This window comes from Pseudonaja textilis, chromosome Z, assembly GCF_049901715.1.
Source record: "Pseudonaja textilis isolate UNSWEBS1 chromosome Z, rPseTex1.2, whole genome shotgun sequence".
Lineage (NCBI taxonomy): Eukaryota > Metazoa > Chordata > Lepidosauria > Squamata > Elapidae > Pseudonaja > Pseudonaja textilis.
The window spans coordinates 78947133-78971351 of NC_142008.1; the positions used below are offsets into that span (position 1 = coordinate 78947133).

Below are 24219 nucleotides of genomic sequence, written 5' to 3' on the forward strand. Positions count from 1 at the left end.
ATAGTTAAATGAATCTGGCTTCCTCATCGACTTTGCTTGTCAGAAGGTCATAAAAGGTGATCAAACGACCATAGGACATTGCCACTATTATAAGTATATGCCAGTTACCAAGTGTCTAAATTTTGATCAGATGACCATGGGGATGCTGCAAGAGTCAAAAGTGTGTAGCATGGATATAACTCACTTTTATCAGGGTTGTTGTAATTAAATGAATAGCTGTAAATTAAGGACTACCTGTATTTTTATTCTAATAGAGAAGCATTATATTTTTCTCTTATGAGAGAAATTAAATCTAAAAGTCTAGTTTAAATAATAGTTTAATTAGCATTAGGAACTAGATCCAGACAGAATAAATATTAGATGTCTAATTTTGAGATTATCTACGAGCCCACTGGAAATTCTGGCAAACTTCATGCAGCAGAGAACTACTTAGGTCACAATACTAAGGAATTCTTCAAATGAATAAAATGAATGCAAAGGATCTTCCGCTTAGAGGCTGGCCTAATGGAAATTGAAAAAGAATGTTGAATTTTTAAATAAAACTGGATGCTGCGCAACAACGCACAGTCTCTTTAACATAGACAGATCCTTTCCATGTATTGTGGAAACTGAATGTTGAGCAAAACATACTGCAGAATACCCTGTCTTTGAGGGGTTGGGATATGGCAGGCAAGGTGGACATTAAAACAGGCATTTAGCAATCCAGATGCACAGAAAGGTTGAGATAGATTTTTTCCAAGTACAGTCAAATTTGGTCACCCAATTTTCAGGTAACAAGTGTTCTCAAACAGCTTGCTCTACCAAAGAATAACACTGTTCACTTTTCAGCTTTTTCTCATTTGTTCTTTAGGGATTTGTAAGAGTAAATATATGAATACTCCTCTCAATGGAAGATTCTGTGAATAAGGGGCAGACATACAGCAACACTGGTTATGTCTTTGTATTCTGACTCTTCTATTGATATATCTGTTATACCACCATAGAACCTTAAACCAAGAACTGCAATTGTTATAGGAACAATTTATTTTCAGGTGAAAGTTATAAATTTACATTGTAAATAGCAACACCTTGCTGATAACCTACTGGGCATAGCATTGCTAATAAAATAGAGTGGAATGAAAATAAATATGAAAATGAATATTGGTGCTCTTCCCTTGTATTATTGCTGTAATGATTATATTTAAATTTATGTAACTTTTATATTTCTTATTTTTTTCTTATTAGTTGAACCAATACAATGCATTTTATATTTGCCTGAGAGTATAATATTTTATTGATTTAAAAAATACAGTGAGAGATTGAACTTAAGCCCTATACACCTAGTCATTTATAACAAAACCAGCCACATAACAAAACTTGCAATATCAAGATTATATATTTGCCTCAACCAAATACTGCACTGAAAAATGAAAACCTCATTCTCCAAATCAAATCAAATCCATAGGGGAAAAATTATTTTTGAATCTAATTCTTGAAAATGTAATCCAAGAACAAACTCTTCTGATTGCATGACTGCATTTGCACTCACACTAGTAACACTATTGCTAAATTTGCAGATAATACAACAGTGGTGGGACTTATCTCCGGGGGGATGAGTCTGCCTACCGAGGTGAGGCGGACTGGTTGCTTTCGTAGTGTGGAGACAATAACTTGGTCCTCAAGACCAATAAGACCAAGGAGCCTTATTGTGGATTATAGAAGGAACAGATCAGACATCAAGCCCTTGCTTATCAATGGAGACCCGAGTGGAGCAAGTGGCCAGTTTTAAGTTTCTGGGTGTTACCCTAAAAGACGACTTGACCTGGGCTGCTCACATTGCAGCCCTGGTCAAAAGGGTCCAGCAGAGATTATACTACCTGAGACTTCTCAGAAAACAAGAACTGAATGAAAAACTGCTGGTGACCTTCTACCGCTGCACCATAGAGAGTATTTTAACATACTGCACCTCTGTATGGTTTGCCAATTGCACAGTGGCAGATAGGAAAGCACTCCAGAGGATTAATGTCATTGCCCAGAAGATTACTGGTTGCCCTCTTCCTGCTTTGGAAGAGCTTTATAGTTCCCGCTGCCTTAAGAAAGTTCAAAACATTCTCAAAGATCCATCTCCTCCTGGGAACCCTTTTTTTGAACTATCACCATCTGGAAGACAGTACAGAATAATAAAAACAAGGACAAATAGGCTGAAAAACAGCTTCTATCCCAGGGCAGTAGCTCTTTTGAATTCTGCTGTATTGTGCAGTGTTGGTGTGGTGTCAGGGGTTTTTGGTTCAATGTGTGAAGGGTGTGTTTGTGTTTATTTTCATGGTCATGATGTGCACTCTAGATGGTGTTTGATTTCGTTGTACGAGGTGCAATGACAATAAAGTAAACTAAATGATTGCTGATCCCTTTTCCAAACTACTTTTCTAACTCAAGTGTTTTCCGACCTTTTAAAAAATATGTATTTCTTCATTTCACAAGGAAATGAAGATATTTTCAAAAGTTACAGTTTGAAATGGCTACATAGCTTTTTCAAAAGTCTTGGATGTAGGATTCTATGTAAAACTAAGTGCCACTGCGTTATGAGGGAAGTCATCATAGACTTTCATCTTGAAGTTTAGAATATATCCCACTTTGACTCTTCAAAACTTCTCTTTGTGGAAAGGCTGAACTAATTTACAAAAACATAGACCAGAACTCTGATCAAGTCCAAAACAATTGATTGAATAATACAGCATTCAATTATTTATAAAACATCACTTAGACTTATATAAGGCTTCATGATGTTTTGCAGGACTCTGAGCAGTTTATAAATGTCAGCATGTTGTCCCCCAACGCTCTGGGTCCTCAGATTGTGGAGTTCCTTGCCAATCTCAGAAAGATGGACAGCTGAATTAATCTTGAGCCAGTCAGGATAAGACTCCTGACTGTGGGCAGAGTTAGCTTGCAATTCTGCATTCTAATCACTGCAATACCTCAGCCAAACAATAACAAGGGAAAACCCCTGGACTTCTCCAACCAGTGGTGAAGCCTTCAGCACCCTAGAGAGAGAGATCAATGGTTTTATCATGGAATTTCCAGAATGCTCTGGGGATACTGTTATATGGGTGATGACTGACTTATTTTCTAAGCAGGTGCATTTTTGTCCCCTGCTAGAAGATCTCTTCAGCACAGGGGTCAGCCAAGGTATTTTTGAACCATGTCCATAGACTATATGGAGCCCCACAATGTATCATCTCAAACAAAGAGATGTAATTTACCTCTATATTTTGGAGGTCATATATCTTAAATTACTATTAGGTAAATAATATGAACAAATTAAGACTTCAATAAGGACTGCCTGAGAACTTGGAAGATTCTGAAAGTTATACCCAACATAAGATTCAAATATAGATAAGACTGAACTGCATGAATCAATGTATTAAGTTAGTGAAGTTGATCTCATGATCATATTTTTCTGTCTCCTTCAAGGCAATCTCTTTAATCCTATCTCAGGATGCAGTCTCTTAATTGAGAAAAGCAATATTCTACAAAATTAGGTGACAAATATGCCCAAAAGGGTTAAGAATTTCTACCATTTATAATTTACCCAATAAAGCTGCCCAGTGAAGTGGAGTTCGAAATAAATTATCATAAGAAGACACATTGCAACTTTCATAGGAAGTCAGCAGTTCAACAACAGCTATATTCCCATCAGCAACTGCAAAATGGAGGGGAGTTCGTCCTTCATAATCTTGCCAGTTTAGCAGAGATTCAGTTGGAGCAGCATCCTGGTTTATAAAAAAAGGCCAGTTAAAAAGATACAGTGAACTTTTAGAGATGGCAATAGATACTTAAAAAGTCCTACTGGAGTTCAAGGAGAAAATCAAGCAAGACACCATTTTAATTAAAAAATTATTAACTGTACGTAGTGATGGTAATTAAATTTCAACTTTCTTTAGAACAAAATTAAAATTTATTTTTAAGGCAGTGGTAGACAACCCAATACCATGAAATTGTATCACCAAAATGTGGCAGTAAATTGCCAAATTTTGGTGTTGCCATGTTTAAAAGGGCTTTTTGTGCAAAAATAAGGACAGATATGAAAATGAAATACCTTTAGAAAGATGAGTGTTCCATATTCATTCCTACCCTTAAAAGTGGGCTGAAATAGTGCTGCTGAAATTTAAGGCAAAATAGCCAAATTTTTGTAGTATTTGGGGATAAAATATGAAAATAAGATACAAAAATGGGAAAAGGAACTCATGGAAGATCAACCGATTGGATTAAGCTAAAGTTAAACTAAAAGGAGAGGAAAAGGAGAGAAATAGAGCAACGGTGACATTTAAATGCTGAAAAAAGCATCTAGAAGTGAAAGTAAAGGAAAAGTCAAACTAACAGACCTGACCTTGACTGTTTATTGTTGACAGAACACTTGCTACAAGTACTAGAAAAACTGTCTACAGCTGCAAATTATTTATAGAGAACTGCAGAGAAAGACAGTGGGAACACTGTGACTTTTTAAACACTGTAGCTCTCTGAATGTATATGAACTCTAAACAAACTGAGTAACCTGAAGCTGGAAAGCAGCAGGATTTGTTTTTAAATCAAGTAGAAGATTTTTTTTAGCTCTCCTATTTGGTGATTTATAAATTCTTTTGGGACAAGATTGGGGTTTGGTGGGCCTTTGTGGATTACAAATTTATTAAGAAGAGAACAACCCTTTGAAGAAACCTTTGGACTATAAATAATTTGGTTTTGTGAATCCTAATAGTAAAGAGTGAAAAATTGCCTGGGGATTGAAAATAAGAAAAAGGGAAAAGAAAGGGAATTTTATGGTGGATTGTTTTGGATTTTTTTTTGTAAACTGGGCATTGTGGAGTACCATTTGATTTATTATTGATTGTTTCTTCTAAATATCTTATTACTTAAAATAATCAAAATGACAAGTAATATAAATTTAAATAAAATAGAGAGAAAAACCACATCAGCACCATAATCAGCAATATCAGCATCAGCATCTAGTCCAGCAAGTCAACACTCGTTAGACAGCATGTTGCAACAGGAAAAATTGAATACTTTCCAAACAGAAATGTAATCAATGTTACAATTATTACAAGAAGCCATATCTAAGAATCATGATGACATGACTGAAAGAATGCAAAAGATGGAGGATAAAATGGATAACATCTAGCAAATAACTAAAAATGAACAATAGATCCAGAAACTAGAAGAGAATATGAACAAATAAAAAAATGGAAGAGATGGACCATAGACTCAACCAGACATACAAGGATCTTGAACAAACTGTAATTATACTGGCAATGGATAGGGCAGAATATTTTTTGGGGATTCCAGAGTATTGAGGAGGAAAAAGGGAAAGACATCGCTGAAAAGATAGCAGAGTTGTTGGCAGATGCATTGGAAGTGAGAAAACAGGAAATATTCGCTGGGATGGATGAAATATTTAAAATACACACAAGCTACACAACAAGGAATAAACTCCCCAGGGAAGTACATGTGGGATTCTCAAAGAAGGCAATGAGAGTGGAAATAATTCAAAGAGCAAGAGATGAACCATGGAAATATAAAGAGAGAGAAATAGTAGTCTTGAAACAGATGAAGAGTAAGAGACACAAGGAAATAATACCAATTTTTGACAAGACAACTAATTAAGCATGAAGTAAACTTCAGATGGCTGATACCTGAGGAAATATTGGTGACTTCAACTGAAAAAAGACACAGACTGGATATAATGGACAAAGCAGAGCAATTCTATAACCAGAGCAATTCTACGATTAATATTTTGCATTATGAGGAAAAAGGGAGAGGAACTAGATGATAAAAAACAAGAAGAATTGCTAGGAGAGGGAAGCATACAACAAGAGGAAATCAAAACAGAGAAAAAGGAAAGAGGAGAACGATAAATAGCAAAAGCAAAAGAACAGAAAGAAATAAAAGCAACTAGTGTTAGGAATTGATAGTCACCTAACAGTTGGGTTGGAAATATATAAACCAGGATAGACATTTAATACTGTCTCTTTAAGGGAATGCTAAAATTGTAATTGGATGTGGTTCCTCAAATGGCCATAAGATGGAGCCAGAAACCCAGTTTCCTAGTTGCTAGATGTTCTGATGTTCGATGTTGGTTGGTTTGCTTTTTCCCCTATTGACTGTTGCTGATCGTCGTTCTTCTTGGATTGCTGTGAGTCTGTTTACTGAACTGTTTATGATACTGGACTTTGTTATTTGGATTATCCCTGGGCTGAAAAACTGACTGCTTTAACCATGTATGACTTGGAATGCTTGTTGGACTTTGATTAACCGTTTACTGGAAGTAAAACCTACATTTTACTATTCAGTGTATCTGTATGCTGGTTGTGTGTTATTCAACATCACTCTCACTACGCTTCCCTGAGAGCACTCATTCTAACGGGGAATACCTCAAAAACTAGAACAACAAACCTATCTACAAGTAAATGAGGGAAGAGGAAACAAAATTTTTATCAATTAATATAAATGGATTGAATTAACTTATGAAAAGGAAAATGATTTTTAATAAATTAGAAAAAATAAAGTTAGATTTGATCTGCCTTCAAAAGGTCCACATTAAAAAACAATACAATAAATTATTGGAATATTCCAAAATTGGGAAATTATACTTCTCATTAGTACAGCAAAAGAAAATGGGTGTGGCTTTATATATTAAAAAAACAATAAATGCTAGACAAATTTTTCCAAATGAAGATGGGAGAATATTGATGGTAGAAGTAACAATGAATCATAAATAGATACTGTTTTTAGCAATATATGCACCAAATAATAAACAAGAAGAGTTTCATGGAAAACTCCATAAGAAAATTATAGAATTGAAATAGAAAAACAGTTGTGTGATAGGAGATTTTAATGCAATTGTAGATGCAGAACTTGATTATAAGAGTAGGTAGGTTAAAAAGCTAGAAAAACACTCCCAAAAACCTTCTTTAAAATGATGGAAGAAATGGGCACTAAAGATATATGGAGAGAAACAAACCCCAAGAAAAATCAATACTCATTTTACTCAAATAGACATAAGACTTGATCAAGAATAGACATGATATATAGATGTCATCAGAATTGAAAGCAAGTGTGCAAGGGATAGAAACAGAATAAAGCATTTGGTCAGACCACAATCCAGTAAAAGTTATGATATATAGAAAGGACAAAAGAGAAAATTGAGATGGACATTGAACCAAGCAATACTACAAGACATTTATACAAACTATGGGGGGAAAAAACTGGACTTTTAAAAAAAAAGAAAACAGGAAAGAAAAGACCTCCCTGCAAATTGTATGGGATCCGGCTAAGGTGTATATTCAAGGATTAGCCAAAACTCACATGGAAAAGAAGGTTACAACCTCCCTTTCATTAATGACCATCTTATTATTCATGAATTAAGTAAGAATATTTTTTAAATTTCCCTCTTTCTGTGCCATCTTCTTTTAATAGTTATTTCTTTTAATAATTTGCATCATTTCATAAGTTTTTCTCGCATTTATTTCTTTTAGTCACAAACCCTATGTGTAAAATGAGTAGTTCAAGCAAGAAAACAATTCATCAATATTCACAAGAATATTTAAAATTTGGCTTTATCCATGAACCTTTTATGCCAACAATGCTTGACTAATGAATCAATGCAGCAGGCATCAGGCACAAGGATCTCACTAATTTAAGTAGATTAAAGCTGCAGTCCTACAACAGTTTCCCAGGAGTAAGCTCCATTGAAGTCAATGGCACTTACTTCTGAGTAGACATGCATAGGATTGCATTGTAAATATGATCTTGAGATGAACTCAAATTGTATTTTGAATTTGTTAGGTACCTTTATTTTAATATGTATAGTAATTAATATGACCAAAGTATTACACAAAAAGCTTTCATTAAAATAATTTTATTCTTTGGAACCTTGTTTAAACCAAGTTAATGGCCTTTTAGGCTTCCTCCGTGGGAGCAGTTCACTTTTTGAATAGTAAGAATTATATGTGATGGGGGGGGGTATCATATGTCATCAGGACTTTAGAGATACTTAGGTGGGGCATGCCAAAAAAGGTTGGGAACCACTGCCTTAGAGGGGCATGATCTTCAATTGGTGCTTTTTTATTGTATAGGAAAAATAAGATACATAATTATTTTCAAAACATTATATTAGAAATGCACTACTATAAGGGTAAAAATTAAAGAACAACACTATTTGAAAATACCAGTCTGGCTTTCCATCATGGAAGCACTGATACATCCTAATATTATCAATATGGAAAAAATTATAAGATATAAAGATATTTTAAATGAAAAAGGAGAATTAAAAAATAAGCAAGAACTGGCATATAGCATGATGGTGCAGATATACTCTCGATATGAGAAAGATGCTAAAACGTATGGTTTTAATAAAGAACTAACAGCATTAGACTAGATATCAACTGGGACAGATGAAAAATTAATAAAGAAAATATATAGTTATTTATTCATCATCAAATTGGAAAATGAGCAAGTAAACGAGATAATGATAGTTTGGGCTAAATTTTTTAGATATACAATAGAACTGGATAAATGGCAGACATTGCAAAATAGGAATGTTAAATTAACTATGTCAACTGCATATAAAGAAAACTTGTATAAAATGTTTTGTAGATGGCATTTTTCATCAACAAGACTGGCAAATATGTTTAAAGACATGTCCACTAAATGTTGAAAGTGTAACCAGACACCTGGTTCATATTATCATATGTGGTGGACATGCTCAAAGGCAAAAAAAAAAATATTGGATGAAAATACTTGGTTAGAAAAAATTGTAAAGCAACATATAGATTTGAAACCAGAAATATTTTTATTGGGCAGCTTACTGCAAAAATATGATAAAGAGAATATATATTTAATTTTACATGTACTAACTGCAGCCAGAATTGTATTTGCACAACAATGGAAAAGTGAAGAGATCCCTACAGTTGAAAGTGTAAATAAAAAAAATACTAGAATGTGCTAAAATGGACAGATTAACGCTTACAATTAAAGAAAAAGAAGAAACTGAATATTTCTTGACATGGGACTTATTTTACCAATGGTTATTAGATAATAAAAACAGAAGTTAGAAACATGGGGATGCAAAAAGGATTAATTAAAAAAGGAGATTTGTTAAAGTAGATAAGTAAAATATTATTATTGAATTAATATCAATATAATCAATATTATTGTAGACATTTTGATTGATTTCTTAAAAATAATTGCACCCAGAGAACACAGTTTAATTGAAATTAAATTTTTATGTTATACAAATGAAACAAATAAAAAAGAAAAAGAAAAAAGGAACTCATGGGGGATCAACTGGACATCTCCACCTTTAGCATGCCAAGGTTCCTCCAAAATCAATAAAAAACTAGAGTAAAATTCTCAGTTTGTAGCTTTTTAATGTTACCTCAGTGAAAAGTTGGAAAGTAAATTCGACCCACTGGAAGTTATTTGTTCATGTTGGAGGGGGGCATTATTCATGTTTTAAGTAATGTTATCACATTTCACAATCTATACTTTTTTCTTATTAGCAAATTTGCATTCTAACTGATACTTCTAATAATTGATATATAAAGTGTACAACCAATCTCCACAACAAGAGCTGTCCTCTGAGATTTCTTTATAGAAAAAAATGTTGATAGTATGTGGATGGATTGAAACGGTTTAGCTACAGGCAAATTTAAAGTCCCCCCCACCCCAAACTTTTGGTAACTCTTCATGAATGGATCAGTTTCAGTTTGTGAATCCCAGAAATGTAGAAAGTTGGATATGTATGTTCCACCAGTTTTCCTGTAGATCTTTGTCTAACCTTGTTTATAATTGCTAGCAGGAAAGATCTCAAAGGTATTTCAATTAACATCACAAATGCCTTTCTAAGGAAAGGCTCTTGATTAAAACAGGCAATTATCAGAGCACTTATAAAGAAAGACATTGTCTACTAAATGCCTCAGGAATGGATAATGATAGCTAGCCTCTAATGTTTCATGTTTAGTAAGGTGATAAGACAGTAGTGGCATCTCAGCTGTAGGAAATCTTTGAGGAAACAGATTTTCTTGATCCATTTCAAAATTGTTTCATAATCAATTGTACTGTTGATTGTCCTTTGGTTAACCTGACAGATAATTTATTGTTTGATATTTGTTAAAGTGAATGTGACTTTGCTGGAGTGGAAGCCACAATTCTAGACAGAGAATATATTTGTATTGAATAGGGGCAAATTCTCCCAGAAGGTGAAATAAGCAGTTTGCTAATAGTAGAACTGAAATCATAGATACATATTCCCCTACTCCCCACTCTCCTACTCATTTTATATTACCTTTTTCAGGCAGCTTTAACATAGCATAATTTGCCTAGCATAACTGCACTTTTCTGAAATAATTTACCCCCCTATCTGAGGATTACAGTGACATATAAACGTAATGTATTTCTTAAAGGATAAGGTTGGAAATATAATCTTTTTAAAAATGGCTACCAGTAATGAGAAGCAGTTGGCCCTTTCAATCAAAAACCAATCAGATATGCCAATAAAAGAAAAGAAGTTTTCTATTAGATTTTGACCGAAAGAGTCTGATTTGGTAGTTTAGGTGAAAAAGTTGGCTGGAGATCTGGATGAGGGTTGTCCTTTTGACAAGGCTAACTTGAAAGTTAATTTAGTTAGAATTTATTTAGGATTTTTAACTGCTGAATGTGTTGCAAAAGTTTAAATTTATTTTCTCTTGATTACTTCAATAAAGTTTATTTTTTCTTTCAATCCTGGACTTTCATTATCAATCTCAGTTTGGCTGAGCTTCAGACTCCCAAAATTTTGTTTTGGTTTTTCCACCTAGGATGGAATGAATATTTCCCATTTAACTCTCTCCTGGTTGTCCAGAGGCTTGTGTTGAAGGGAAGCTGGTTTATAATAAAGAGGTAGTAACAGCAAGATCAGTCACTGTTTATCCATATGCACAGCTACTTCAGAACTGATAAGACTTCAAAGAAGAGGATGGTTCTATCATGAATATGTCCTTTTGGCCCTCATTACATAACCAACCAAATTTCATTGATTTTTCCCCCCTGTAATTTGTCTTTGATTACTTCAGCATAGTTAATACTTTATGAAGTAATTTGATCTCTCTTCCATTTCCAAAGGAAATTATGCATCTAACAAAATATGGATTTTATAATTTAAAATTATAACAGTGGAGAACAATGATTTTCTCCTTGCTTGTTTTTTTCAATATGCCAGAATCTCAGAAATCTCTGAATCAAATTACATCATGTTGATAGATTTTTGGAAATTAAAAAATTGGCAAATACTTAATAAATGGTCCTCTGGCCTAATACAGGTAATTTGGATATTTGAATAAGTAGATTTATAAGCTGTTCCTAGAATTTATTTGGCAGCAGAACAATTAAAAAAAAACTTTAAATGGAAGACTGAAGACATGCAATGGTTGGTTGCACAATGAAGCATATATTTACACTGGATTTTGCGTTTTTAATCTATTTATCAAGTTTTTTGCAAGGACATGAAGTAAACAGATGTTGTTTGATGGAGGTAAAAGTACTTCTGCAGAATGTAAACTGTTCCACGTAAGCTGCCTTTTGCAACTTTATGATGGGGATTTTGTCAACACTGATATTGATGTTGTTACAACTATTCCAATAATTTCAGTTAAAATATTTTATTAAGATTAGAATTCCAAATCTCTTCCACTTTCCACATTTTGGTATTTAGAAACTTTATATTTAACAATGTATTTCTGTCTTTCACAAATACCCATTAAATTGTTTGAGTGGTGCTTGATTGGTGGTTATAGAATTCTGAGTTTTAGGGTAATGCAATTTTGGAATTTATCAAGTACCCTTCAATAAATCTACCTTTTTATTATATAGTTCATTTACAGGTGAAACTCAAAAAAATAGAATATCATGCCAAAGTTCATTTATTTCAGTAATGCAACTTAAACTAATATATGAGATAGACTCATTACATGCAAAGCAAGATAGTTCAAGCTGTGATTTGTCATAATTGAGATGAGTATGGCTTACAGCTCATGAAAACCCCAAATCCACAATTTCAGTAATTTAGAATATTGTGAAAAGGTTCAATATTCTAGGCTCAAAGTGTCCCACTCTAATCAGCTAATTAAGCCATAACACTTGCAAAGGGTTCCTGAGCCTTTAAATGGTCTCTCAGTCTGGTTCAGTAGGAATCACAATCATGGGAAAGACCACTGACCTGACAGTTGTGCAGAAAACCATCATTGACACCCTCCATAAGGAGGGAAAGCCTCAAAAGGTAATTGCAAAAAAAGTTGGATGTTCCCAAAGTACTGTATCAGAGCACATTAATAGAAAGTTATGTGGAAGGGAAAAGTGTGGAAGAAAAAGGTGCACAAGCGGCAGGGATGATCACAGCCTGGAGAGGATTGTCAGGAAAAGGCCATTCAAAAGTGTTGGGGACTTTCACAAGGAGTAGACTGAGGCTGGAATCAGTGCATCAAGAGCCACTATACACAGACAGATCCTGGACATGGGCTTCAAATGTCGTATTCCTCTTGTCAAGCCGCTCCTGAACAACAAACAATGTCAGAAGCGTCTTACCTGGGCTAAAGAAAAACAGAACTAGACTGTTGCTCAGTAGTCCAAAGTCCTCTTTTCTGATGAGAGCAACATTTGCATCTCATTTGGAAACCAAGGACCCAGAGTCTGGAGAAAGAATGGAGAGGCACACACTGCAAGATGCTTGAAGTCCAGTGTGAAGTTTCCACAGTCTGTGTTGATTTGGGGAGCCATGTCATCTGCTGGTGTTGGTCCACTGTGCTTCAATAAGTCCAGGGTCGATGCAGCTGTCTACCAGGAGATTTTGGAGCACTGCATGCTTCCTTCTGCAGACGAGCTTTATGGGGATGCTGACTTCATTTTCCAGCAGGACTTGGCACCTGCCCACACTGCCAAAAGCACCAAAACCTGGTTCAATGACCGGGGGATTACTGTGCTTCATTGGCCAGAAACTCGCTTGACCTGAACCCCATAGAGAATCTATGGGGCATTGCCAAGAGAAAGAATCCTAAATCCTAAACTATGTGACAATAAAAAATATAGCAGCTGTTTGCATAATTTATTTGTCTCATTCCACAGCCAAGTCAAACTATTAACCATTTTGATTAATTTTTTCTTTTCTTTTCACAGCTAAAGAGAAGGATACAGAAATTTATTCAATATTCTAAGGGGATATTTCTGCAAAATAAAGTAGAAGTTTAAGTATTATTTCTGTTATAACATATGACCAACATTGAGAAAAAAAACCATACCAAAATGCATTTGACTGTATTAACTGCACTGGGATCCTTATGATTAGCTGCCCAATGAAGTGGAATTCTGCCTTCAATGTCTGGGATTCCAATGTTAGAGTCATGTTTGATAAGAATTTTCACGTGCTCTGGATTATTATAATAGGCACTCCAGTGAAGAGCGGTTTGCTGAGAATAACAAACACAAAGAATATTTTTTTAAAATCCAAAGTGAAATAAATTGCAACTGAAATCAACAATGTACTTATGCCTTTGTGTTTAAAGTGTTTAATTGGGACAAATGAGACCCCTGTTCAGGCTTCCACTTTACTTTGGACTTTATTGGATGACTCTGGGCAAGTTCTTAACATCTCATAAGGTTGCTGTTGTGAGGATAAATTATGGAAAGATAGATAGATAGAGCTCCTTTGCTCTTAATTAAACTAATGGTCCCAATTTGTGGTCTAGGAAACTCAGGTGGTTCACGAAGAAGTGAAAATAATATATTATAGAACCAGTCTGGTGTAATACTTAAGAAATCAGACAAACTGAGAGACTGAGTTCTAGTGTTGCCATGGAATGAAATCAGCTGGAATGAGATTGATCCAGTTTGATCTCTTACCCCAGGAAGAAAGCAATGGCAAACCACTTCTAAAGTCTTGCCAAGAAATCTGCATGAATTATCTGGGAAGATACCAGGAATCAAATAACATACCAAACCATGCAATGTGCAATCCAACCAAAAATGTCACAAGTTTTCAGAGTTCACTAACATCTCTCAAGACTTGGCAAGCTCACAAAATTTCAGCCATTAGTTCTTGTTAAAAGAACAGATAAAGTTTGCCATGAATCTATAAGCATTGTTTTTCCAACACCCAGTTGTTCTCAAGAACTTTTAATAATTTTGCAGTGTGTTTAAGGAAAAAGGTAGGAACCTGAATCTCAAAGAAAAGGAAAATATAAAGTGAAAAAAGATAATAAAAAGTATAACTCAAATAGATTTCTTTGGGAAATTTGTAATTATTAAAAATAATAAACTAAAATAATAGAAATCAAATTTTAAAGATAACAATTATTTTCATAAATTTCAGAGTCTTAAAACAATTGAAGATAAGTACTTGGTTAACAGAAAACAGCAAATTTCTGTTTAACATCTGTCTATAGGCAATTGGACAACTAAGTATATGGTTAAAGCTTCAGTGGTTTTATGAATATACAGAAATGGAGTGCAAAGTATTAATTTCTTACTTGCTAATATTTTTTGCATTATTTGTGAAAAGACAAAATTGATTCAGAGCAACAATGACTCCAAATTTCTCTAGAGATTCTAGATTTAGATTTATGATTCTAGATTTTAGATATATATTTTAATGTAAAAATGATCAACTGAATTCCATCGAAATAAACCAACTATTTTAAACAGATTGCTATAGTTAAAGCTTCTGAGAATGTCTTGGTAGAATATTTTTAAGTATATAGCTCTGTTTATTCATTTTTTTACCTTGTTCTTGTCTTGCGTATCTACTTCTCCTGGTGCCATATACTTTAACAATAAAGCTAAGCACTTTGGACTCTTATGTTGGGTAGTTAGGTGTAAAGGAATTATTTCTTCCAAATCCTTCTTCATCCAGTTTGCTCTATGAGCAAGTAAAAGTTTCATAAAGCGATAATTGCCCTAGATAATTTAATAGAAGAGGGAAGGAAAAAGGATAGAAGTTAAATCCAGCTAGAAGATAAAAGCCTATGCATTCCTGTTAAGCTACCAAAAACAGATTAAGATAAATCACTTCATAATTTTTCCACCTTTAATATAGCATATAATTGTAATATTGAATTGAAAAACCACCTGAAATCTTTTAGGGGTAAAAATAACAATAAAAAGCATACAATAACGTGTTTGGCTAAGTATAGACATTTTATATCCATTGTACATAACAGATAGTTGCTATCAGTTTTGAAATGTAATTATTAGGAAAAATGACTCTATGTACGTATGCGTGTGTATATACACAAACAGAGAGACAGAGAGACACACACAGAGAAAGAGAGAGAGATACAGAGAGATACAGAGAGAGAATGAGATTTTATTTATTTGATTTAGAAGGTTACCCAACTCATATGATTCTGGGCACATAAAAATAAACAATAAATCAAAAAAGAGAAAAACACCACATAACAATTAATAAACACAATAGCATATGACAAAACAACCAAAAGTTGACCTTAATGTTTGGGGAAACAGCCAGGTCTTAACGGATTTCCAAAAGACAAGTGCTTGGGGTTTGCCATATGTCATAAGGGACATTGTCCCAGAGGATAGAAAAAGGTACACTTTCTAGATTCCTTTATTTATGTATGTATTTGTTTGTTTGTTTATTTAGTTAATTAAGCAATTATAAGATAACAGGTGTAAGTATAAACATAGCTATGGATACATAAAATGGATACATATAAGGAAAATAAAAAAGAAATAATAGGACAGGGACGGTAGGCACATTGGTGCACTTATGCACCAACTATATATATGGCCAATAAACTGTTTAGTTTTATATGGGAAATTGGGAGGCGGAATTGACTTGTGAGAAAGTACAGAGTGATTTGGAATCTGGTTTGTGTGGCCGCACTGGCATCTTTAAGGCTGTCTACCATGAGAGTGGAATTTCACCAGGACAAACACCTCAGCATTTACCAATACCAACTCAGTGTTGCCAGATTGACTACATATAGGTGGACGGGCTAGGGAAAACCAGGGGTTTAGTACTATATTGATGCATATAAATTTTATATTTCACTTGACTTTCCTGCTAATCAGTGCCTCTTGGTAAAAATGCCTTTTTACTTCAACTAAATGAAGTCGAGAGTTTTACTTTTCTAGGAGATCAGTCTGGGTTAGGAATGACATTAACCAAAATCAGCAATTCTGGTCAACCTGGAGGGGACATCATCTCTACCATGGGACTGTGTATGCAATGTCAACTCAAGGGAGCAACCAGGAGAGTTGAATGCTTGGTGGGAGGCATCATCAAGAACTCCTCAGAGGCTGGTTCTTTCCAAGTGGAAAAGAGACACAGAGAGCTGCCGCAACCCACTGAGACCAGGTGGTCCCTGGGCGTCAGGAGAAAAGAGGACTGGGAAGAGAAACCCATGGGTGTGACTTTTAGCTGCAGGAGCTACGGCAGCCACTGATGGGAACAGAGAATGGAACTGGAAGAGCTGGGGGATGAGGAGGAAGAGACAGCTAGAAAGTATAGCCAGGCCAACTGGATGATGCAGCAAGCCATCAAGTTTATGCGGGGGACTTTTGAAAACCTTAAGGCATGCAAAGCCCTCACCTGAGCCTCCTAGCCAGATAATCAGGAGTATTCAGCCTCAGCAATTGATGAGGCAATTGCATTCACCGCAACAGGTGGCGGAGAAGCAGGGTCTACATCAGTAGTGGCCCCCCAGCCCTAGTACCTGGAGGGATGGCCCAGAGCAGGTCCCCTAAGTGACTGGCACCAGAGAGGAGTAGACACAAAATCTTATCACTGAGTATGAAATGTGATGAGAATCCTCAGCAATTGCAGTTCTTCTTGGCCCACGTCTGGACCTACATGCAACAGTATGGTTGTGAAATAGCAATGGAGGGTAGCAAGGTGAGATAAGCCACCATGGCTCTGGAAGGAACTGTGGATTGTCTCCCTCCACAATGACAATGCCTCAGAGCTGAGAAATTTTAACTGCTTCGTGGTAGCACTCTGTAAATGCTTCAAAGATCCCCCTCACTGACCACAAAGCCAAGGACCACATCAAAAGCATTGGTCAGGACTGGAAGAGTGTGGCTGAGTACATCCAGGTATTCTGTGACCTGGCCTCCAAGCTCAACAATAGGCCACATGACACCCTGATCGGCTATTTTAAAGACAGGTGAGGTTCCTCTCACAGTTACTGTTTTTGAGTCAGGTTTTGCCTAATCTGTACTACATAGGTGTAAAACCTTGTTTTTGTGCACATTAAATTTCATGTTGTTAAATATGGTCCCTCTTTTCAAGTATGTCAAGATCTTTTTGGATCCTGAGTTTGTCTTGTAGAGTATTAGCTATTCCTGTTAGCTTAGTGTTGTCTGCAAATTTGGTATCAATTGCTTACTTTCCTCCATGTAGTACCATTAAGAACTACTTATTGAGTATGGTTTGTCAGTCACTTAAAAATCCATGTGGTAGTGATGTTATCTACCCCACTTTTTGCTAGCTTAACAAGAAGTAGATTGTGGTCTACTTTGTCAAATGCTTTATTGAAATCTAAGTATACTGTATCCACAGCATTTTGTTAGTCTACTAATTTAGTCACTTTGTCAAATAATGAAATAAGATTGTTTTGGCCTGATTTGTTTTTAACAAAATCATGCTGGCTTCTCTAACTTTACTTGTTTCTAGATGTTCGCAGATCTGTTTTTCTCCTCCATGCTGCTGCGAGAGTCCAGGATGGGTATGACTCCTCCTGATGACATCATCAAGCTGGGTCCATCTAGTATAAAAGTAGCAGCCTGTGGGAGAAACCCCCCCAATTTTAACTCAGCTTCTTTCGATGACCATAAGCTGGTGTCTCTGAAAGCAGTTTAATTAGCAAAAGCGAAAGCTATCTTCATCATTGGCATCCACTCTCCTGCAATGCCGAGAATTCAACATTTTCTTCAACCAAGGGAGACTGTAAGTAGGGAGTAACCCTTGATCCTCCCTCACAGTCTTTCCTCAGTGATTTCAGCTGCCACAATCGTAAATATCACATTGGCGATAACAGCGCCTCTCAGCTGATCGTAAATTTTCACTTTATTGCCAATTTCGCCGTTCAAGGCTGTTTACAGCCTAAGGAGAGATTTAACCCCTGCGTAACCTGTAGCTCTTGCGAGCAGCCATTTTGAAAACTTCTTCTTCTAAAGAAAGTAGCGAGTGGCCATTTTAGGTGGCATCATCCCCCAAAAGCCAGCTTCTACTATTCATAAGCTCCTATTCAGGCTACTGCATAGACAACACATAGTGAGGATTGCTTCCAGCACCTTTGTGTCTGTTTATGCATACTATGGATCAAGACAAGGCCCACACAGAGCCTTCTGGCCTGATCTCTCAAGGCCCCCAAGCTGGCAAAAGAAAGAGATGGAGACAACGCTTCCAGTCTGTTCAAAGGGAGGTGGCAGCCAAGATTAGGGCTAAAACTTTGGGCCCTAAGAAAACATCCCAGGCTGAATTAAAGGCACAGAAACGAAAGCATGCAGTCTTAGAAAGGCAGTTCAACAAAACTATTGAGCAAATGAGGGGTCAACTACAACAGGCTTCTCAAGCAGCCAATCCTGTAGTTGTTCAGCCAGCTACTTCTAGGGAGAGGGAAGATACCTCAGCTCCTCTTAGCCACCTCCAATCCTGGTCCTCAGAGTGACTTGAAATCCAACCAGGACCTCAAGACTTGAGCAGGTCAGGTCCCAACTTCAGCCAGACTCCTTGGGATCTTTCTTCTTCATCTATCCTATCTGTGGCCCAAAGCAGCTCTCGATCAAGACCAGAGGCCACTTTTACTCCAACAGCAGCAGGTCTTCGGCCCCTGGATCCTCCATCGAGTGGCAGATCTTCTGACCTCAACGAAGTAGTCTCCTTAGCCATCAGACAGGGTCTGGCAGAAGGACTTCAACACATCTTCAGGCCTTCAGACAGACCTCAGCCTTCCTTCCTGGCTTTTCCTCTAGCGCAGATTCCCCAAAGGGGACTACTTCACCATGTAGTACAAAGGGCCCATCTTACCTATGTGGAAGGAGTGGATCTCACTCAGGGAGAGTATGAGGAATCATCTGAGTGCAGCCCCTCCCCTGATTCTGATCTGGAAGAGGGAGAAATCTGGGACCCCAACCTCTCAGAGGAAGAGCAAGATCTGAGACCTGATCCGCCTCCTTCGGCTTCTATATTCAAATCTGCTTTATTCAAGCCTCTCCTACACAAGGCACTGGTAACAGCCCAGCTGTCAGTGGAGGAAATTGCCCCCGAGCCTCAAGTGGTACAATCGGGGCATAGGGATTCCTTCTTCTACAAACCCATTGTTCATTCGGAGGTCCTTCCTTCCCCCATCATCTTTCTTGACTTAGTCAAGGAACAATTTGCCTTCCCCACAGCAGGCCCCCGCCCATCATCCCAAGATAGGAGGTTCTACAACGTGGGTCCTTCGTTAGCTACGGCTCTGGCAGTTCCCCCAGTAGACGCCCCAGTTGTGGCCTCCTTCTCCTCAAGTACTCCCACTGAGCCTGAGGACGTACTAAAGGCAGAGGACAAACACTCCAAACAAACACTGAAGCATAACCATTAAGCCTCGGCATGGGCCATCCGGGCCTCGACTGCTGCATCATTTTTTACAAGGTCTTCCATCCGCTGGCTACGCCAACTTCAAGGCCACATACCTCCATTAAACTGTAGGTCGCATCAAGACCTCAATAAGATCATAGCAGCAGCAGAGTTCTCGGTTGATGCTACCCTCAACGCCGCCAAGTTCTCTTCCAGGGCCATGGTGTCATCAGTGGCAGCTAGGAGACTGCTATGGCTACAAAATTGACAAGCGGAGCCTCGCCGAAAGTGGAAACTAGCTTCTGACCCATGTACCAGTGAGAAGCTGTTTGGAGATGCCCTTGACCCATTTGTTGTTGAAACAAAAGACAAAAGGAAAGTCCTTTCATCAACGGGAAAGAGGGCAGACTTCCACCCTACCCCATACTGGCCTCCCTCATTCAGGCCCGAAAATGCTTCTTGCTTCTCCAGACCTCAGAGAACATATTCTCAGTGTCAAGATCAATGCCATGAGGCTACCGGCAGACAACAAGCTTGCGGGTAAATGGCCCTTTCATGGGGGAGGGGGTCACTCCTTCTGTCGCACTAAATAATCTCTCGTTCTCCCCTCCCATCAGAGGTTGTTTGGCCTCCTTTGCTTCCAGATGGGAGGAATCAACAACAGATGCCTGGGTACTCAATACAGTAAGGTTGGGGTTATAATTATAATTTCTATCATCACCTACAGAAAAAAATCTACTCTTCCCCGTTTCCCAGGACAGTTCATGAAGGGCACTTATGGAATCGGCCATTAGTCACCTGGTCAATATAAGAGCCATTCAACCAGTCCCTGAATTACGTGGACGTGGGCTTTATTCTCGGCTTTTCGTGGTCCCTAAGGCCTCGGGGGGGGGGGGGGGCGAGCCATTCTCGACCTAAAATTTCTGAATGAGTTTATCCCATATAGGTGCTTCAAAATGCAGGCTCTGCATTCTATTCTGGGGAGCGTTCAGAAGAGTGATCTCCTCTCTTCCACTGATCTCACGGAGGCTTACCTCCACATTCCCATCTGGCTTCACCATCGCCAGTTTCTCTGTTTCTGTTACCAAAATTCCCACTTCCAGTATTGGGCCCTTCCTTTCAGGCTCTTGTCTGCCCCAAGAGTCTTCACAAAGCTACTGGAGGCATTGGTGGCTTCGCTCCGGTCTGTTCCAGTGAGGATCCAATGCTACTTGGACAACATCTTGATCCTGTCGTCCTCCACCCACTCTGCCCATCAAGATCTTCAAACCACTCTCCATTGCCTCCAGTACCACGGTTTTTCCATCAACTCCAAGAAAAGCCATCTCTTCCCAACTACCACATAGCTCCATCTGGGAGCCAGCATCGACACAACTCTGTGCCAAGTTTTTCTGTCTCCAGCCCAAGGGCAAAGCCTTATCGAGATCATTTGACAGGTCCAACATCAACACACTGTCTCCCTGTCACTGTTGTCCAAACTTTTGGGCAAAATGATCTCATGCACAGGCATCATTCTGTGGGCATGGCTACACTCACGGGCTCTACAATGGTTCCTGCTTCCCTTTCAATGAGCAGGAACCAGCCACACATCTGCCAAGGTCCTGCTCTCTCCAGAGGTCCACCGTTCCTTCAAGTGATGGCTTTCCCCAGCCCTTTCGAAGGTTCTCCCGTTCAAGGAACCAGACAGACTGATCATCACCACTGATGCAAGTCTCCTGGGTTGGGGAGCCCACATGGAGGGTCTCATGGCTCAAGGGATCTGGTCCCGGTTAGACAGGACTGGGCCCATAAACTGGCTAGAACTCAGAGCCATTTATCTAGCCCTGAAACATTTCAGGGGCAAGATAGTGGGGTCCCATGTGCTAGTGCTGACAGACAACATGGCTGCAAAAGTGCACGTCAATCGGCAGGGTTGCACAAGATCCAGGGCCCTCATGAGGGAAGCCGAAAGGTTGGGGAGGTGGGCAGAGAGACATCTGCTGTCTATCATAGCAGACCACATCTCGGGAGTCGATAACTCCCAGGCCGATTGGCTGAGCAGGAGCCCAGTCGACCACGCAGAATGGTCCCTTCCCCAGTCCATTTTCAGGGATCTCTCCCTCAAGTTCGGGACCCTGGAGGTAGACCTCTTCGCCTCTCCCCAAATCGCTCAAGTAAACAGATTTTTTACCAGGTTTCCTTGTCAGGGAGCGGAGGAGACCAATGCACTTTGGAGCAGATGGCTCACCAGTCTCCTCTATGCCTTTCCCCCTCTTCCCATCATTCCGGCGGTCATTTGGAAGATGTTGGGGGAATGGACAGAGCTGATTCTCCTAGCCCCCCTTTGGCCCAGGAGACCCTGGTTTGCAGATCTGGTGAACCTGTCTGTAGCCACTCCCTGGAGGATTCCAGACCACAGGATCTCACTACATCAGGGGGCACTGTTCCACCCAGATCCCCATTTGGTCAAATTGACCATGTGGCACTTGAGTGGCAACTGTTAAGAGTAGCCAATCTCCCAGACCAGGTCATCCTTACTATCCAGGCGTCTCGTAAATCTTCTACGATGCATATGTACAATGCAACCTGAAAGGTTTTTTGTCATTGGTGTCACAGGGAAGGTCTCTCTCCTACAGTAGCAGGGGTACCTCAGGTCCTCTTTTTCCTCCAGGATGGCCTTGACAAAGGTCTGGCTCCTAACACTTTACACCATCAAGTAGAGGCTCTTGCTCCAGTCATCTCCTGGGATTCCTTTCCTTCCTTGTCCCATCATCCTTCAGTTCAGAGATTCTTAAAAGGGGCTTCCAATCTCCGCCCTCCTGTGGTTCACAGGTTCCCATCCTGGGACCTCCAGGCCCTAACAGAACCTCCCTTCAAACCCCTCAGAAAGGTGTCCCTTCAATTCTTGACCTTCAAGGTGGTTTTCTTAATAGCCACCACTTCAGCTAGAAGAGTGTCAGAGTTGGCTGCTCTATCTATACAGCAGGACCTCTGCACCTTTCATGACAATAGAATTGTTCTTCGTTTAGACCCTACCTTTGTATCCAAAATAAATTCTGTATTCCACAGATCCCAAGACATAGCGGTTCCTGATTTTTGTTCCCATCCACACCATGCCTTAGAGCGCAAGTGGCACACCTTAGATGTTAGAAGGGCTCTTAGAATTTATATCAAATGTTCTTCAATGTTTAGGAAGACAGAGGCTATGTTTGTATCCTTTTCCCCTTCCCACTGGGGGAACAAGGCCTCTCCTGCCACCTTAAGCAGGTGGATCAGGACTTGCATTGCACAGGCCAAAAAAGGCAAAGCTCTGCCAGGCACCCCTAGAGGAGATTTGCAGAGCGGCTACATGGACATCCCTGTCTCCGTTCATCAGACACTACCACCCGGATTCTTATGCCTCCACAAGCGTGGCTTTTAGCAGATGGGTTCTTCAGCGAGTGGTGCCTACTTCGGAGTGAGAGACGGGACGAGGACCCTCCCGAGGACATGAATGCTTTGGTATGTCCCATCCTGGGCTCTCGCAGCAGCATGGAGGAGAATGGGCATTGGTAAATTTGCCTGAGAACACCTTTTCTGTCTAGGCTGCTAGAGAGCCCAGCCCCTCCCTTGTTGCGTCTGGATTGTGGTGAGGTATTGGCTTTCAGAGACACTCACTAAAGTCTATCAAGTATCTTTGCCAAAGCTGGGGGGTTTCTCCCACAGGCTGCTACTTTTATACTAGATGGACACAGCTTGATGATGTCATCAGGAGGAGTCATACCTATCCTGAGTTCTCTAGGAGCATAGATAGAAAGGGCATTCTCAGGCAAATTTACCAACGCCCATTTTATTATCTTTTCCAGTATGTTCCCAGGTATTGATGTTAGGCAAACGATCTATAGTTTCGGGTTGCTGTTTTTTTCCTTTTTTGAAGATGGGAGCCACATCAGCTATTTTCCAATCCTCAGGTACTTCCCTTGTGCTCCAGGATTTTTGAAAGATATGGTACAATGGTTTTGAGATAACATTTGCAAGCTCTTTCAGAACTCTGGGATGTCATCCACAAGGTGCCGGTTGATTCCACTTGGAAAATGTAACTGAATGAAGAGAGAATCAAGGCAGAAATGGTGCTAATAAGTGCAATAAGTGCAGATCCCAATATTAAGGAAGAACCAGATCAGCTGCCTACAGACTATCTGCAATCTCTTTAAAGTTCATTTAATAGAATGGTTGGAAATTCACAAAGACAAGATAGGAGGAGTTTTAAATATAGCAGAGCAGCAGTTTGAGCTGCTTTTCAACTGTCTCCATAGGTATGTACTGCTTTTTTTCCTGTACAGCCTCAGTGGGTTTGCCCCATTTCCAAATCCAATCTTTTTTTAATGAAATTTTATATAGCAAATTTTATCTTGTCAGACATTTATTCTGCTAATGTATAGGTAGAAAATGTCCTGATTGTTTAAAAATAAAATGTTGTTTCTTTATTTTTAGGGCTTTTCCCCTAACATTTCTTTGGGCTGGAAAAAAGAAAACCGATTTTCCACACATTCCCAGGTTGAATTTCTAAATTTTATTCTCTGCCAAAACAACAGATTGAATGACAGTGGGAATAGTAGGAAAAGGAAAATATAGTGGTACTTAAAAGTTTGGAAAGTTGTATTTCTGCACAAATATGATGT

General features: G+C 38.6%; 1 protein-coding gene across 8 annotated transcripts in view; it reads right to left on the reverse strand.

Moving 5' to 3' along the window:
• The window catches only part of INVS (inversin), a 112038-nt gene that overhangs the window by 35838 nt on the left and 51981 nt on the right, over window positions 1–24219 (reverse strand). For all 8 annotated transcript variants that reach the window (XR_015740223.1, XM_087916999.1, XM_026702345.2 and 5 more), the window contains 3 exons: window positions 14779–14952; window positions 13299–13466; window positions 3569–3749 (listed from right to left, as the gene is read on the reverse strand). Coding sequence is in view for 7 of the 8 variants with exons in the window: in XM_087916999.1 (XP_087773125.1) it covers window positions 3569–3749; window positions 13299–13466; window positions 14779–14952 (523 nt within the window). In the remaining variant the exon portion in view is untranslated. The remainder of the gene's footprint in view (window positions 1–3568; window positions 3750–13298; window positions 13467–14778; window positions 14953–24219) is intronic.